This window comes from Squalius cephalus, assembly GCF_949319135.1.
Source record: "Squalius cephalus genome assembly, chromosome: 14".
In the NCBI taxonomy this organism is placed as follows: domain Eukaryota; kingdom Metazoa; phylum Chordata; class Actinopteri; order Cypriniformes; family Leuciscidae; genus Squalius; species Squalius cephalus.
In genome coordinates, this window is record NC_137135.1 from 31588297 (window position 1) to 31606367 (window position 18071).

General features: G+C 37.8%; 1 protein-coding gene across 4 annotated transcripts in view; it reads left to right on the forward strand.

The window, feature by feature from the left end:
- Window positions 1-18071, forward strand: part of nrg2b (neuregulin 2b) — a 70305-nt gene that overhangs the window by 15679 nt on the left and 36555 nt on the right. For 3 of the 4 annotated variants that reach the window (XM_079892645.1, XM_079892646.1, XM_079892647.1), the window contains exon 2: window positions 14070-14232. In XM_079892645.1, the coding sequence (XP_079748771.1) occupies window positions 14070-14232 (163 nt within the window). Of the gene's footprint in view, window positions 1-7257; window positions 7414-14069; window positions 14233-18071 lie in introns of those variants that run through there. The other variant, XM_079892648.1, reaches the window with a different exon arrangement.

Here is an 18071-nt window from a genome sequence, read left to right on the forward strand (position 1 = left end):
TGAGAATGAAAGAGTAAGTGTGTGTGGGTGTAAGGGAAAAGAGCAAGTCAGCTGACCTTGAGAGCGCAACCCTTGATGGAAGGCTGGAGGAGATCGGACGATCTGATTGGCTGGTGGTGTGTGTTCGGTTCCAGTAGGGCAAAGTTATCCTACTATCATATCACACGTCGCTTACACAACATGCAGCATCTTCTGTATGTATTTAAACTGTATTATCACACAGCTGTCTATGCAAAGTTGGCTATATATTATCTCCTACTGTATCTGCATACATACAGTACATTCATGTATATTATACTGCACTCTAAAAAATGCTGGGTTGTTTCAACCCATGTTTGGGTCAAATATGGACAAAATGAACAGTTGGGTTTAAATTTGAACTTAAAAATGTAAACCCTTGGTTGGGTTTGTCCATATTTGACCCAAACATGGGTTGAAACAACCCAGCATTTTTTAGTGTTTAGTGTATATAGTAAATCTGTATAACAAAAACTGATTTTTTTTTCTTTCTTTTTCAAAATGTAACTATAATTTCTTTGAGATTATGGTAATGGTTGGGGATAGTGTTACTGACGGACCTTGACAGGAATATTGTTCCAGGAACAACACACGTTGGCAAAATCATAGGAATTGCATAACCAATTCACTCATATGTATGATGCACCATGCCCCAATTTAATATTCAAAATGTTATATTCCCACTTTCCAGCATTCCCCATGTGAGGAATGAACTGTGACAGGCTGGAAAATAAACCCTGTCATGGCGCTGTAGCTCTCACATGGAGTGGTTTATTTTCATATGTGCCTGCATGTCCCAGAGGCTGCCAAAAATAATTATTTTTCCAGCTAACTTACTTTAGTGTTGGTCCTTTTAAATGGCAAAATATTAATGTTCCAGACAAAGTCATTCCAGAGCAATTTACGGTTGGACGTTCTGATCAGTAGTTAGTAAAGTGTGTTGTTGAACACAAGATGCTTACAATGGAACAGGGTTTTTGTTGTAATCTGCATTAAATGAGACAAAAATGGCAAAAGTTTATCTGCAAACTAATCACCTAAAAAGAATTAGTTGCGCTTGATTTTAAGGAATTTTGTGCATGATAAAACCGAGTGAAAAAAAACCCTCACACACTTGCACTGAAGTAGAGGCCAGAACGCCATAGAAACTTAAGTGGGTTGTTTTGACTTGGACCACCTAGCAACGCTCTAGCAACCACCCAGAACACCCTAGCAACTGCATATCACCTCCCTGGCAACCACCCTGAATACCTTAGTGGCAAGTTTTGTATGGGTGTGCAAGCATAACTCTCTTCTTAAAACCTAGTTGGATAGTGTACTTTTTACCTCTGCTGTCATGAATGTGAATTTCCAAATCACCATAAATGCACAGGCTTGATGTGCTTTCAGTTCCCACCTGACAGTGAGAGGGCACATGTAGTGCTCTCCCAAACACTGTAGGTGGAGAGATCAGCGGTTAAGAGTCATTTCAAGACTCTACAGTCAATGGATATGTTCTGAATGGCACACTGCCATACTACTTGTTCTGTTTTTACAGTTTGCAACATGTACACTGTGTGACACACTCATTTTGCCAAAACGTGCAGTATACACTGTACAACCAGAACACAATGTGTGGAATATTGTATCCCACAATGCAATGCTCTCAGCTAGAATTTACACTCGAGAGTGTCGTGATGACTAAACTAATACTAAGTGATAATGGCCAACATTTTCAAATATCCCTGTCATGACTCAGTATTTGATGCACGCAGCTTCACCAAAAATATATACAGTATATATATGTTCTCAGTATGATCACAGTATGTATTTGTGAAACTGTATGCAGTCTAATCAAATACTGAGTACACATCGACACACACACACACACACACACACACACACACAGACACACACACACACGAACGATGTGAACACATTTTTGATGTCATGTGATAAGAAAGCCATGAAACAAAAATGTGTGTTTGTAATATTTTCTCATTATTTATGCCATACATATATTTAATATATATACTGTACATATATATTTATATATTAAATGAACAATATACAATATATGGGTATTTGATCAACTTTGGGTTAAACAGTATGAATTTATAAGGCATAGTATATATTTTAGGGGATGCAACTGGTCACAATTTATTTCCTTTTCCATCTTTTTAATTACTATTTGGCAATGTGGCGTTACAAACACTACCAGACAGTTTAAAAATGTGATAAATAGTACATTTCTTATTTTTTTACTCTTGTATGTGATATTATGTAAGCATGAGCAATGATTTTCTTTTTCCAGTATGTTCTCTCTATTTGGTGGAATTTTCTTAAGCCAACTTATTAGGCCAGCCTCTCTCTCTCTCTCTCTCTCTCTCTCTCTCTCTCTCTCTCTCTGACACATAATAGCAGTCTGTGGTTTCTCGTGTCTTAATGCTGTCTGTTTCTCTTTCTCTGTGGGCTTCCTCTGCTGTCCTATCCAATCTGTCTAAGGACGTGTGTATTGTATATGCATTTAACATTACCTTTGGTTTTAAAGTGAGCTCTCTGCTAGTGTGAATCAGAATCTGTTTGCGATTCTTGGACATCTTAACCATGTCATCTGTTTCATAAAGTCATGCAAAACAGTCATCTGTGGTTTAGACATGGAAACATTTTAATTGTGCATGCTTAGCTGAATAAATTCAACTTCCACTACAGTTGAACTCTTTCTTGCAAGATTTGTCATCTAGTGCTTTTCCCCCCTTTTAAACAGATAGCTACAGATTCCCTCTGACACAAACAGATGGAAAAAGTGAGGGCGGGAGAGAGAGAGAGAGAGATGCCCTCTTTTGGCTGTCAGTATCATTGTGCACATTCATTCTGGTCTGTTGTCTGTCTGACAGTCTGTCTCTCTCTCTCACTCACTCACACACAAGTGTCACAGAGAGCTGGACCCCAAGTAACACACTGCACCCAAGTCACGTATGGCCATGTGTCGAGCTTATGTGTGTGAGGGACTGAATTTCTGGTGGGACAAAACTACTGCAAATAATTTATATAAATGCAAAAAAAAAATGTTTTAACTGTATATAAAACTATATAAGTCTGTGCTGTCTTTATTAAGATACATTGTTATTAAAATGAATACCTTATTAAGATAAATGCTTGTGTATTTAAAGACATGTTTAAAGGGACAGTTCAAAGCCATTGACTTTGACTATTACAAAAGGTTTCTATTTCAAATAAATGCTGTTTTTTTATTTGGTTTTGTTTTTACTTTATGTTCATCAAAGTATCTTGGTAAAATGTACCACATAACCACATTTTAAACAAAAATATTAAGCAGCACAACTGTTTTCAACATAATAATAATACATGTTTCTTAAAGAGCAGTAAATCATCACATTAGAATGATTTCTGAAGGATTATGTGACACTGAAGACTGGAGTAATGATGCTGAAGATTCAGCTTTGATCACAGGAATACATTACATTGCAAAATATATTAAAATAGAAAACCGATATTTTAAATTGTAATAATATTTCACAATAGAGGATATAGAAACTTGGAGGTTTGTGTTCAACTAGTAGGAGACCATCTAACAAGCACCCATTGTCTTAAAATGTAGAAATAAAATGTCTGTTGCTTGTTCTCGTTTTCTCTTTATTTTCTCTCTGTAGCCGCTGTCATTCTTTCACAAATGCAGTGGGCAGAAAGGCTGTGTTGTAGACTTGAGCCTAAACTTTCACACACACACACACACACACACACACACACACACACACACACACACACACACACACACACACACACACACACACACTCAATCACTCTCTCTCTCTCTCTCTCTCTCTCTCACACACACACACACACACACACCAGATATTAGCTCTTTACTGCTGCTCTTTCAGGCGTGTCTCAGACAAGCTTTCATGTTACTCTTATCAAGCTCACTGTTCATCCTTTTTTTCTGTTTCCTCTGAGAGAATGAGTGTGTATGTCAATTAAGTGTGTGTGTGTGTGTGTGTGTGTGTGTGTGTGTGTGTGTGTGTGTGTGTGTGTGTGTGTGTGTGTGTGTGTGTGTGTGTGTGTGTGTGTGTGTGTGTGTGTGTGTGTGCACGCTTGCATGCACACTTGGGTGAGTTTCACTTCATCCAAAGTATTAGTGTCAGTATGGCCCAGGTCTTTTCTTCCTAGATTGAAGGAGGGAGAGAGAAAGAGGGTCTCAGGAGACAGAAGCTATTCCGGTTATAGAAAGAGTGAAAATCTAAACAACTCACTATATCGCATATGTAGAAACAAAGATCGCACTTGGCCACCACCATCACAGTGTTTCTGAAGAAGAAAAACAGTGTGAATGAATACTCAAAAATGTTTAGTGTATCGCTGGTTTTCACAGCAGAAGTGAGTTATGTTATGTTTTGATGTGTACTGGTCCGGGTAGCAGTACTGGTGATGTGCAAAGTTGGCACTTCCATGAGTGTCTTGTTTCTTTTGTATCACATATTAAATAAACTATTATCTAAATAAAGTTAACCGAAGAGTATAGGTTTAACACATCAAAGGAATCCCTTTAAAAGGATGATTTTGGCCTGTCCCACCTCAGAGATCTTGACCTTCTCAACTATGTAGCTTGCAAAATGTGCAAACTTGTTAGTTACACCTGGCAAAGTATTTTTTTGAAACATCTCATTTAAAGGCACACTATGCAAGATTTGTACCTTAATATAACAGCTTCGAAGTCATTTCGATGGTAAATGAACTTGTAGTAGGGCGAATGCAAGTTTGAGAGGTGGCGTCCCGACAAATCTCGCGAGAATCATGACTTGCTTTATGGCACGACGTCACATACATCCACAGATGAAGCAGCCTCTGCATTTCAGACGTGAATCAGGGCAGAGTCGACGAAGAAAACGCGGTCGGAAGAGTCAAGGAAATGAAAACGAGAAACTGTGTGAGTGGTATTTACGACAGTAACGTTAAACAAAAGTACTCCACGGCGACTCTAGGGGCATTATACCACCCCTTTAAAGCACCGTTGCTAAATGTTAAAGCTAAATAGACTCTCCAGTCGAGCTAGCCAACTACTCCCATCCTTATAGTTTGGATCTTTTGTGGAAGAAAGAGAGAGAGATAGGCAATGAGACACTAATGTAAATTGATAGCTAAATTGCAGATACTCAGGGTCGTAATGAGGACTGCAGTGGAGATGAGATCACAGATGTGTCTCTGCAAGGTCGTTTAAGGGTTACAGAGGATAGGGCACTTTTTTAACAGATGTACATGAGTGACCTCTGCACACTCCAGGTTAACACAGCACCGCTCACCTGCCTGTCCTGACCGCGGCCCTGTTAGGATCTGCCAGATGAACGCACTGGAAACTATGTGAGGATTTACACAACTCTTTTAAGTTTGCGTCAGTCCCTGCTTGTAAATACACATTGGATTGTTTTCTGTGGTTTTTAGGGGCTGTTTACACAATATTGTGTTTTTTTTTTCTTTACTAACTAAAAATGAAAAACTTTTTAATGCGTTTTGGCCATTTAGTTACACGACAATGGCGTATCAGGAAAACGTCCTGAAAACGCAAACTTTTGAAAACTGGTTTCATACTGCACGTTTTTGTCAGGTCTTCTTTAAACTACAAAAACAGGAATTTGTGGTGACTATCAGTCTATAGGCATGTAGTGTTTCTTTACAAAGTGACATCGCCAACTACTGGCCTGGCAGCAGAATACAGCGTTTTTAGTCATTTTCGAGGATCCGTGTGAACGAGAATCGTTTTGACAACGTTGTCATCTGTACACGAAAAACGCTGTTTTTTTTTTTTTGTCATTAACTCTAGATGAAACCCAATTAAAGGAATGCTTTAGGTTAGAAACAAATTAAGCTCTATTGGCAACATCTGTGGCTGTCAATTACTACAGATTATACATTTTTCAATCAAGTTAATCTATCAGTTTGTAAAAACAAAGGAAAATGTATTCTGCAGTAATGCAGCTAATGGAAGTCTAAGGGTTAAATACAGCATAGAGTTTAAAAATAGAAATGTGAGGACAAATTAGCCTTTAAAGTTGTAATTTGGAGACTAATGTTCTTGGCAGATTAACTTAAATAAATCCAATGTAGGGAGTTTTGATCCATTAAAAAGTTTACAGTTAAATGTTTTTGAAAGAAGTAGCTTATGCTCACTAAGGCTGCTTTTAATATTGTGAAATATTATTATAATTGTATACAACTTCTATTGAAATATATTTTGAAATTTAATTTATTCCTGTGATGTCAAAGCTGAATTTTCAGCATCATTACTCCAGACTTCAGTGTCACATGATCCTTCAGAAATCATTCTAATATGCTGATTTGATGTTTAAGAAACATTTCTTATTATTATTATCAATGCTGAAACAGTTGTGCTGCTTCATATTTTTGTGGAAACCGTTAAAATTTATTTTTTTTCAGGATTCTTTGATGAATATAAAGTTCAAAAGAGCAGCATTTATTTGAAATAGGAATCTTTTGAAACATTATAAAATGTCTTTGTGGTCATTTTGATCAATTTCATATATCCTTACTAAATAAAAGTATTAATTTCTTTCAACGAAAAAAATCCGACTGATGTAATATCCTTTTTTAAAAAAAATTGTTTTTTTTTTTTTTTTTTTTTTTTGCTGTAAATGTGTCCCATTTGATTCCATTGCATAGTTTTTCCTTTCTATTTCATTTCCATTGTATTCAACCCAAAAAATCGTTTAGCCACCTAAAGCTGGTATGAACTTGTTTGTTCATATTCCTTTCAGCAAGTTTGAACCAATGCAACTATGCACCAACAATGCCTAGCTGGTTAAGGTTATTAACCAGGACTCTGTACATTTACCAGCTTAGATCTTGAACCGGTGAGCTATACCACTCTAATTCACTTTGTATTTTGTGTTATTTTGTTTAGACTCTGATCCAGATTCATCTATGGCTGGTTTTATCTCCTACTCTCCCACGAGGCCCAGATATACTTAATGGAGCCTCTAATTATCTCTTCTCATCCATGTTCCCATGTCTACACAACATACGCTCTCTCCCCAGCTTGGATCTTTTGTTTCTTTCTGTTTGTCTCTCTGTACTCTGTCCTCTCTTGTGAGCTCGTAACTTGTTTCTCTTCTTTCCAAAAATTTCCCAACACTCCCCACCTATCAGTAGGTGTATCCCTGCTGAGTGTGATGAGGGGTGGGACTGTCCTACACAGTTATAGTGTGGAAACACACACACACACACACACACGTCCTGTCTTCATAGCTTACTCTTCATAATCCCGTCTCAGCATGAGGGAGATCAGCTACCGCAACTGCAGGAGGATGAGAGAGAAAGAGCAGCAAAGGAGAAAGAGTGACAGGAGAAGGAAAGATGGACCACGGGAGGGGAAAAAGAGGGGTGAGATGTCGTGTGCACTGCAAAAAAAAATCATTTTATTAATCAGTTGTGCCGGTTTGATTTACAGTAAACATATCTAATCATGCAAAGTAATCTAATATTTAAAGCTAAAGTATTTTAAGCATATATTTCATTCGATTTATGTGCAAGATAAGACAAAGGTGCCAGTGGGGTTAGACAAATACACTTAATTCAAGATTGATTCTCTGAAAGTCGTACGCAGGTTTGCTTCTCGGGGACATTTCCCGGGTAAAAAAAGTTTTGATATTTTTACTGGAAAACACTGAAATGCTGATTGAGAAAATGATTTTTTTGTAGTGTGCTGCGATTAAGCTGTGGAGAATGAGCGGCGTGTGTTTGTGTGTGTGAAGGAAAGAGTAAAGGCGTGGGATATCTGAGCTCTGGCGTAAAGCTGAACTGAAAACTGCAAGCCGTCTAAAGCATGTTAAATTTGACCTTGTTTCCAGAGAACTGTGGAAACTTTCTATCACAAGCTCTGCGTTCGCTGAGACATTCTGCCGTTTTGCACTATAAGATAGGTTTGTTCCCATGCAGGGAAAAGTTACATCCCAGAGAGATTTTTCTTGCATTAATGGAGTTTTGTCTTATTTACACTACAAGATTTTTGATAGAAGTCTCTTCTGCTCAACAAGGCTGCATTTATTTGATCAAAAACAGTAAAAACAGTAATATTGTGAAATATTATTACAATATAAAATAACTTTTTTTCTATGTTAATATATTTTAAAATGTAGTTCATTCCTGTGATCAAAGCTGAATTTTCAGCATTTAACCCAGTCTTCACTGTCATATGATCCTTCAGAAATCATTCTAATATGATGATTTGATGCTCAAGAAACATTTATTATTATTATCAATGTTGAAAACAGTTGTGCTGCTTCATATTTTTGTGGAAATCATGATGCATTGTTTCAAGATTTTTTAATAAATACTAATAAAAAGTTTAAAAACAGCATTTTCTCTTTTGATTAATGCTTGATTAATTAAAAGTATAATTTTTTTCTTTCTTTTTTTAAACGTTTGAACGGCAGTGAAATTTATCAACTTTGTCTCTGACATTTTCTCTAAACTACCATAGGTTAAAAAGGTTCAAATGATATGATCATTGATATTTACGAGATAATATACAGTTAGATGATTATTGAAGCAAAATAAAAACAATTAAGTAAAAACAAGGGCATCAAATCTAAATGGAAATGATTGTATTAGCTCACGTGTAGAAACCGTAAAGAAACAGAACAGAATAAGACGTCAATTATACATTGTCATTATTCAGAAATATTTGACCAATGAGAATCAAGTTTCTATAGAGCGATGCCATAAAGTAAGAGCATAGAGCTATAAAAGAAAGAATGTGATATGAATTGTTCGAGTTCATATTGAGATCTCTGAATTTGCTATCTTGTGGCAAATTTGAGCTAATTTGAAAAGCTTCTTGATATCTCTTCTGGAACTCTAGATGAGACAAGCAACTAATGTCTACTGTCAGGAGAAAATCTGAGAGCCGTCTCTGAGAAACTGTAGAGCAATATGAGAGATCTCATTTGTGATTATTCTTTTTTCATGTGTTTTGTTTTCTGACATTTTCTAGAAAGCGCAATTGTTCACGCAGACATTAAGATCTTTCTATAGATTATGGCGAGGGTCGTGCGTCCCAGCGGACGGGGCTTTTTTTTCTTATTGCAACATCGGATTTGGCTCACCCATCCAAAACTATTTTATAATTATCTTTTTTTGTTTTTTTGCCAGATCCGTAAATATTTCTCTAGCCATAAACTTTTTTTTTTTTTTAAAGTTTATGTATTTTTCTTCCTTCGACAAAGGATTTATTTATCTGTAACTGTTGGCTTTCTATCGAGCGTCCCAGTGGATAGTGCTGTGCTTTATATCACATTTTGTTTCTTATTGCAACATCAGTTTTGTTTTCAGATTCAGATTTCTTCCTCCACTGCTGGACAAGTTTAACAGTCGCTGCTTCGTCCCCATGGGTTTGTTTTTAATAAAAATCTGAAGTGTCTTTTCTGGTATCTTTCCAGCTGAGTCTTCTGGAAGAGAGATGCGGTTATGTGATGGTTAACAGCGACAGTCGGTTAGTTGTCGGTTCTTATACTCTTATACTGTAAGTTTATTATACTCACTAAGGCTGTAAAAATACAGAAAAAACAGTAATATTGAGAAATATTATTACAATTTCAAATAACTCTTTTCTATTGTAATGTACTTTAAAATGTAATTTATACCTGTGATCAAAGCTGAATTTTCAGCATCCAGTCTTCAGTGTCACATGATCCTTCAGAAATCATTCTAATAAAAAAAAACATCTCTTATTATTATCAATGTTGAAAACAGTTGTGCATCTTAACATTTCTGTGGAAACTGTGATACATGTTTGATGAATAGGAAGTGTGTGAAGGCTTTGTGTATAACAGATGCTCCTCCATGCAAGTGTTAATGAGTGTTAATGTTGTTCTGTGCCGTGTCATATGAGCGTCTGGGCTTCATTCAGCTTATTTTCACAGTGTTCTGCTTTATAATATGTGTGTGTGATGGTGTGTGTGCGTGCTCCGTTGGACAGATGTACATTTTAACCTTGAAGGAGAAAGAGAGAGGGGTGGTCGGTGATAAAACTCCATCAGAAAATGCTGATTTGAGCAAAAGCATTCATGCACAACTGCAACCTTGTGCAGCTTTACATTCACACACACACACACACACACACACACACACACACACACACACACACACACACACACACACACACACGCTGATGTCTTGGTGATGTTAGACTCTTACATTAGCCTTGTGTCAGGCATTTTTCTAAAGCTATTATTTCATTAAAAGTATATATTTTTGTTCCTACGACAAAGGATTGGTTTGCTGTTGTGTTCCCTAGCCAAATTTTGATTTTCAACTAAAGTAAAAGCTGAGATGCATAAAAGCTGGGATGTAAATTTTTTTGAAAGAATTGGTCATTGAAAATTTAATTTTGATTGATAATAATAATCTTTTCTTTAGTTGGCCGTTGCGATCTTTGGGATTCACTGACATTTGTTACATCAAATAAAACAATTGCATTGCATTTAGAAAAAACACTACTTCTATTTAGCATAGATGCATTAAATCAATCAAAAGCTAATAACTGACAATAAAAACATTTAAAATGTTACAAAATATTTCTATTGCAAAAAATAGGGCAGCACAACAATTTTTCCTGCATGAGCAAGGATCATGTGACACTGAAGACTGGAGTAATGATGCTGAAAATTTTTACATTTAAAATTTGAATTTTAAAATGTAATAATATTTCATAATATTACTGTTTTATTATAATAATAATAATAATATATTATTATTATTATTATAAATGCAGCCTTGTTCAGCATAAGAGACTTCTTAAAAAAGAAAACTTGTGCTTGATCAGTGTGTTTCAGATTATAAAACTTTAACGTCTGGATCCCCCAATTTTGATTATAAGTTCACATGCTTGATAAGTTAAAGTTTTGAAAGGGAGAGACAGCTCTTTTCCCTTAATATTTGCAGAAAGAGGTCTGATCTTGTTGTAGACAGACAGTCAGTTTCATCTCTTAGGCCTTGTTTCTGTGGAAGAAGGAAGAGAGAGCGGAACGAGGGACGGAAATACTATTTCTAATAAAAGACTTCCAGAACTATCAAAGCGAGTAGAAAGAGCGTTGGGCCGAGAGAGGAAAAGACAATCTTTCATGTGAGCTGTCACCGTTATCAGTGTGTGCGTTCGTGCCTTTGTGTTTATACTTGGATTTACTGATCAAGCAGAAATCAACTCCATGATGAACATGAAACGCCTCTTATTCTTTCTTCTTTTGGACATTTGTCCCCAATACTTCCACTTTGGGTTGTTGATAGTTTAGTGGTTTATAGAAAAGAAACTCCTGATATACAGTGCCTGTCGTCTGGGATTGATGGGTAGTGGTGCACATGCTCTGGTAAGTTTGAGTCTGGTTGGGGTCTTTTCCAGTCACATGTACACTGTCATTTAAATGGAAAAGAGAAAATAACCATTCTAACAAAGTCAAGCATTTTTCTTACTTAATACCATGTACTTATTGTGGCTTTTTGGGATACTCAAACTAAATATTTTGGTGTTATTTTAGTATTTTTTTTATATATTATTTTAGTATTTATTAATACATTGAATTAGCTATTTTTCTTTTTAGTTAAATTTTAATGATTTTGTTGTCCTTTTGTTAGTTTGTTAGTTTTTTTGTTGTTGTTGAAGATTTCTTTAATTTATATACATTTCATATATTTTATTTTGAGTAATTTTAGTACTTCAATTTAAACTAGGCTATACGATAGTTGACAAAGAAATATTTGTAATTTTTGTTAATTTAACGTTTTCTAATCTAATACTTATTTTATTTCAGCTTTATTTCAATTAATTTTAATAGTTTTAGTTTTAAAGTTGGCATGAAACAGAAGTTGCGTTCATCTTTTCTTCCCTATTGTGACGTGGTATATCCAAGTGAAACGGCTTCTGGAACTGAAAAAATGGGCGGGACTTGTTGGACGGTTGTGGTTTGCTATTGGTGGATCTCATGTGAGTGACAGGTTGCCCCGCCCTCACTCCAGTAAACGTGACATGTCGCTGCGAGAGGAAGGGGAAGTTATTTAGATTAAAGGCACATGAATTCTAAAAAAATAATGATGTGCACTGAAGTAGTGGTAGATTCCTGGTAAATTATTAGTTGCCGAGGCAGCAGATTGGCTGTTATTGATGAGTGAAGCTGATTGGATGGACTCAGAATGAGGTTTTTCACTGTGCTGTCTATGAGCAGGAGTATTGGGCTTCTGTTAACAGAGCAATCAGACCCGAGTCTCTCTTGGACATGTAAAGGTTTCCTCTTGTACTCCAGAGTCCACGCGAGTGGAATTACAACATGCAGGCATGTGATAAGAAGTCAAACATGCTTGTGTGTGCTTCTGTACATGTGCATTAACTGTACAAGGACTATATGTGTTTTAGTCAAGAGGTGTAAGTGTGTATTAAAGATTTGGAATGTATGTTTGTGTATGCGGAAGCGTGTGTGTGTCTGTGTGTGTGTGTGTGTCAGAAGCATCTGGAGACAAGAAGGTGTGATTTCACTGGATGTGACAGAATGAAGTATTGCTCTGAAAAGAGAGAGAGAAGGAGAAAACCACAGATGGAGCCACGCTCAGTTAAACAGTGAACAGTCGGCTATTCCATGTTGTTTTCAGTCCAAAACTGTAACTTAAGTCCTTTATTTCATGAGGATTCTATTTACAATATTTCACCTCAGAATCTAAGGAAATAAATGACTAAATATTTTACATTCAAAATTTAAACCTAATATTAGGAGCATTTAGATTATTGTGCATTATAATGAATCCAGCTGTTTGTTTGTTTGAATTTTTTTGTTCTCAGTGATAATTCTCATGTTCTCCATACACATAAATGTATATATAAATATACGCAAGTATATATAAAATATACAGTATGTAGTATATATTGTATTACAGGTATTTGTCTTTACATAATATATATATATATATATATATATATATATATATATATGTGCAATTTTAATAATATATTATTTTTTAGAAGAATATATTTATAATTTAAAGATACATAATATATGATATATTTAATGTTATTTATTACATACATATTGTACATCTTTAATATAAAACAATTATATATCGTAAGATTATATTTGATATTAAATATACATATCTTTAAATTATAAATAATATATTCTAAACTATTATACACAATTATTCAATTAAAAAATAATAAATATATTCAGTATTATAAAATTACACCACAGTAAAAATATTGTTAGTAATGAGTCTTATAAGAATTACTTTTGAGAATAATAAGAATTACAATTAAAAAAATTACAGGAATAAAACAAACTCTGTAGCAGCATTATTATTATTGTGTGTATGTGTGTGTGTGTGTAAACTGCGATTATTATTTGCTGCACTAAATGTACTGTATTTTTATAACTGCTCATAGTTATAACATGGCTCACAATATTGGGCTTGTTTCTCATTGCTAGATGGATTACTTTACCGTGGTAAACTGCTGAAAGATGAGCCCCATTAATCTCTCGCACACTCTTTCGTTTCTCACTTTCCTTCTTCCCACTCTTCTATTTGCTTCTCTCCATCCTCCCGTATGCGTCTGTCTCTCAACACGTTTCTCTGCATTTTTAGCCGTCATGCCTTCTTTCTCTCTTTCTTCCCTCCACCTGTCCCTCCTCTTTCCTCTCTCCCTTCTCTTTTCTTTCTCCAGTAATATCTCTTTCTTCTCCCCATGTCACCTCAGTCAATCTGACCTCCACCCCAAGGAAAGCTTTATTGCACATAGTTTGCTCCTTACTGAAGTTCTCAGTTATGTTTAATGTAAGCTTTTGTCTCATGTTTCTCATAAATTCCTTAGGATAATGAGGTTTTTCATGACATTAGATATATTTAAATCAGCATAAATCAAAGCAGAAGCATCTCATTGCTGTCTACAAGAAACAACTGAGATATTAAGGGGGAAAAAAAGCGTGCTTTTTTTGTCCTATGGGGAAACCTGCTTTTCTTTTCTTTTCCACTCACTCTCTGTCTGTTTTTTCCATCTGTAGCGTCAGCTCCGAAGGTGAAGCCCATGGATTCTCAGTGGCTCCTGGAAGGTAAAAAGTTGACACTCAAGTGTGAAGCCGTGGGCAACCCGAGCCCCTCCTTCAACTGGTACAAAGATGGCAGCCAGCTCCGCAAGAGGAAAGACGTCAAAATCAAATCCAATAAGTAAGACTCATCAAACACGCACAGATGCACAAGCAAACACACTACTCATACGTTGGCAGAACTATTCTTGGCATCAGAGGTATTAAAAATACATCTCCCATCAACTCGAGCAGAAGATTGTCCCAGTTTGTAAATAGACTCAGAGATTTTCAGAAGGGAGAGAGATGCAGACAGGAGCAGTTCACTCAAAATGAAAACTCTTTCATCGTTTACTCGCTCTTATGTTGTTCCAAACCTGTATGATTTTGTTTCTTTATGAAATTATGATGAATATTCACACTGCCCTTTTTCATAAAATGAAAGCATAGTGACAGAATGCTGCCGAGCTCTAAATTAGTCCAAATAACTTGCGCGCTATAATCCAAATCTCCTGCAATCATATAATAGCTTTGTGTGAGAAATAGACAGAAATGTATCCCTCCTTATTTGCACTTTCGCATATTGTCGGCACATTGCAGTCGGGTATTAAAGGTGCAGTGATTTCTTAGAATCATTGATGAACACTGTTGATATTTGAAATCAACCCAAACAAACACACCCCTCGCTTCATTGCTCTGCCCCCAAAATTCACAAACACACAATGCAAGAGTGGATGTCTCTCTATCATAGCAGAAGCGAAGCAAATTAAAGCAAAGATGATGAACGAATGAATTAACATACAGTACACAAGAGTAAATACGGAGCAGAAATAACAGCCTCGGCATCCGTTTCCAGGCCGTCCCACTTAAGTGCTGAAAAGCTTTTTTAATATTAACGCGGGTCCTATAAAGCTGATCATAACCTTTCTTTTTCCAGTGATATTCCTCTGACCTTTTCTCTTTTGTAATGTCTCTCAGCCATCTCTCTTTCTACAGTCTTTCTTCAAATCTCCCTCTTGCTCACTCTCTCTCCTCCCCCATCATGAGTGGACACGCCCCCTATTGCTGATTAGCTCACTCTCTCTCTCCTCCCCCATCATGAGTGGACACGCTCCCCACTGCTGATTAGCTCACTCTCTCTCCTCCCCCATCATGAGTGGACACGCCCCCCACTGCTGATTAGCTCACTCTCTCTCTCTCCTCCCCCATCATGAGTGGACACGCCCCCTACTGCTGATTAGCTCACTCTCTCTCCTCCGCCATCATGAGTGGACACGCTCCCTACTGCTGATTAGCTCACTCTCTCTCTCCTCCCCCATCATGAGTGGACACGCCCCCCACTGCTGATTAGCTCACTCTCTCTCTCTCCTCCCCCATCATGAGTGGACACGCCCCCTACTGCTGATTAGCTCACTCTCTCTCCTCCGCCATCATGAGTGGACACGCCCCCTACTGCTGATTAGCTCACTCTCTCTCTCCTCCCCCATCATGAGTGGACACGCCCCCCACTGCTGATTAGCTCTCTCTCTCTCTCTCCTCCCCCATCATGAGTGGACACGCCCCCCACTGCTGATTAGCTCACTCTCTCTCTCTCCTCCCCCATCATGAGTGAACACGCCCCCTACTGCTGATTAGCTCACTCTCTCTCCTCCGCCATCATGAGTGGACACGCCCCCTACTGCTGATTAGCTCACTCTCTCTCTCTCCTCCCCCATCATGAGTGGACACGCCCCCCACTGCTGATTAGCTCACTCTCTCTCTCTCCTCCCCCATCATGAGTGAACACGCCCCCTACTGCTGATTAGCTCACTCTCTCTCCTCCGCCATCATGAGTGGACACGCCCCCCACTGCTGATTAGCTCACTCTCTCTCTCTCCTCCCCCATCATGAGTGGACACGCCCCCTACTGCTGATTAGCTCACTCTCTCTCCTCCGCCATCATGAGTGGACACGCCCCCTACTGCTGATTAGCTCACTCTCTCTCTCCTCCCCCATCATGAGTGGACACGCCCCCCACTGCTGATTAGCTCACTCTCTCTCTCTCCTCCCCCATCATGAGTGGACACGCCCCCCACTGCTGATTAGCTCACTCTCTCTCTCTCCTCCGCCATCATGAGTGGACACGCCCCCTACTGCTGATTAGCTCACTCTCTCTCTCCTCCCCCATCATGAGTGGACACGCCCCCCACTGCTGATTAGCTCACTCTCTCTCTCTCCTCCCCCATCATGAGTGAACACACCCCCTACTGCTGATTAGCTCACTCTCTCTCTCCTCCCCCATCATGAGTGGACACGCTACTACCCTACTGCTGATTGGCTACAAGTGTGTTGTGCTGCTCGGTTGGATCCACTTTCAATAACGTTTCTCAAAAATCGTTTACTGCACCTTTAAACCCACTCGAACCCACGACGTTTGGTTCTCATTTATTTTACTTTTGTCTTAGTCATTGTTTTTGTCATTTGAAGAAAATATCCTTTAAATTTTGTCAATATTCCATCATGCCATTTCATCAATAATCCATTTTGACCTAAATGCCTAATTTTAGTGGATGAGAGTAGTATAAAATTACAGAATAGTTTTATTGTTTTAGATGTGTTTTAGTGCGTTAGTATTCAAGCAAAATGCTAATATTACCATTATGTGTCCGACGTTGTAGAGAGCGATACATAAAATGCATAATCTTTCTGATGCGTCATCAACTTATTGAATAATTGTATAATTCACTCTTCCACTTCTTCATCTGAACCAGTTTCTGGTTCAAACATACACTGCTGAATTAAACCAGTATTTCCACTTGCCGTTGTGCAATGTTTACTACAGTAAAGTTGAATGAGTGAATCAGGTATTCTGAGCTGGTGTACGTGAGTGGAGGCAGGGCTCATTTGCATATTCTTTTTTTTCACAGGAAAAAACATTTAAATATGTCATTTGAGGGATAAAATTGGCCATCATTTTGACATTGACGAGCACTGTTAGACCGCTGAGGCAGGCCAGCCCAAAAATAACTAGGCTGTAAAGAAAGTAACTTTTTAAACTTTGTCATCCTAACACAACAAATAGAGCCGTGCATAATGGAGAGCAAAATCTTTTTTAAATACGTACAGACCCTAAAGTTTAGTTTACTCATCTGTTCACATAATTGTGTGCAGGTGTAGGTTGTAATATTAGGTTTATGTTGAATAAAGAAAGTCATACAGGTTCGGAATGACATGATGTTGAGTAAATGATGGCAGAGTTTTAATTTTTGGGTCAGAATGAGTGACAGATTCTTCTCTGCTGAATTTCAGCAGCACCAGGTTTTGATCTACCATCTCAAGGAGGCTCCATCTGGTAATTGTGGGTAATTTCCCTTCCTTGCTTTCCTCTCGCGATGGGACCGTGGGATGCCTGCGTTTCAGAGGGGAGAGTGTGTGGGCCCAAACACGCAATGTTTCCCTCATAGGCGTCTGTAGGTGGAGAATGGAATAAAAGAAAAAAACATATGACTAAGTTTATATACACTTGGGGTCTAGATAAACTATTCTTCAGTGAGAATTGCATAATCATGCAAATGCCTTAATATATGGGAAAGCAGCGTTTTGTAAAATTGGATAAGGGATAAAAAATGTTTCTGCTGAGCTGTGCATGTTGCTGTAACATTGCATCAATGTCATTTAGCCATTCGTAACACAAATCAATAGTGTACGAGTAGCTGTATATTCAGTCCGGATGTCAGCGTCAGTCCGCATGTAGCCGTTCAATATCCTGGGACCGCAGGGCGGGAAACATACGGGAGAATTCAGGGCATTCCGTAACACGTCGGTCCTCCTCTGTTCTCTGACAAAAAGTGCTGAGGTGCACGTTTCCACAGAAAGCAGATCACTCTAACAGGATTGCCTGTTCACTGGCCCCTTGTGTAATTTTGCAAATGTGTGTGTGCTGAAGCTGCAGATCCACAGTCACAGAGACATGCGCTTGCATCCATACACACACTTACTCCA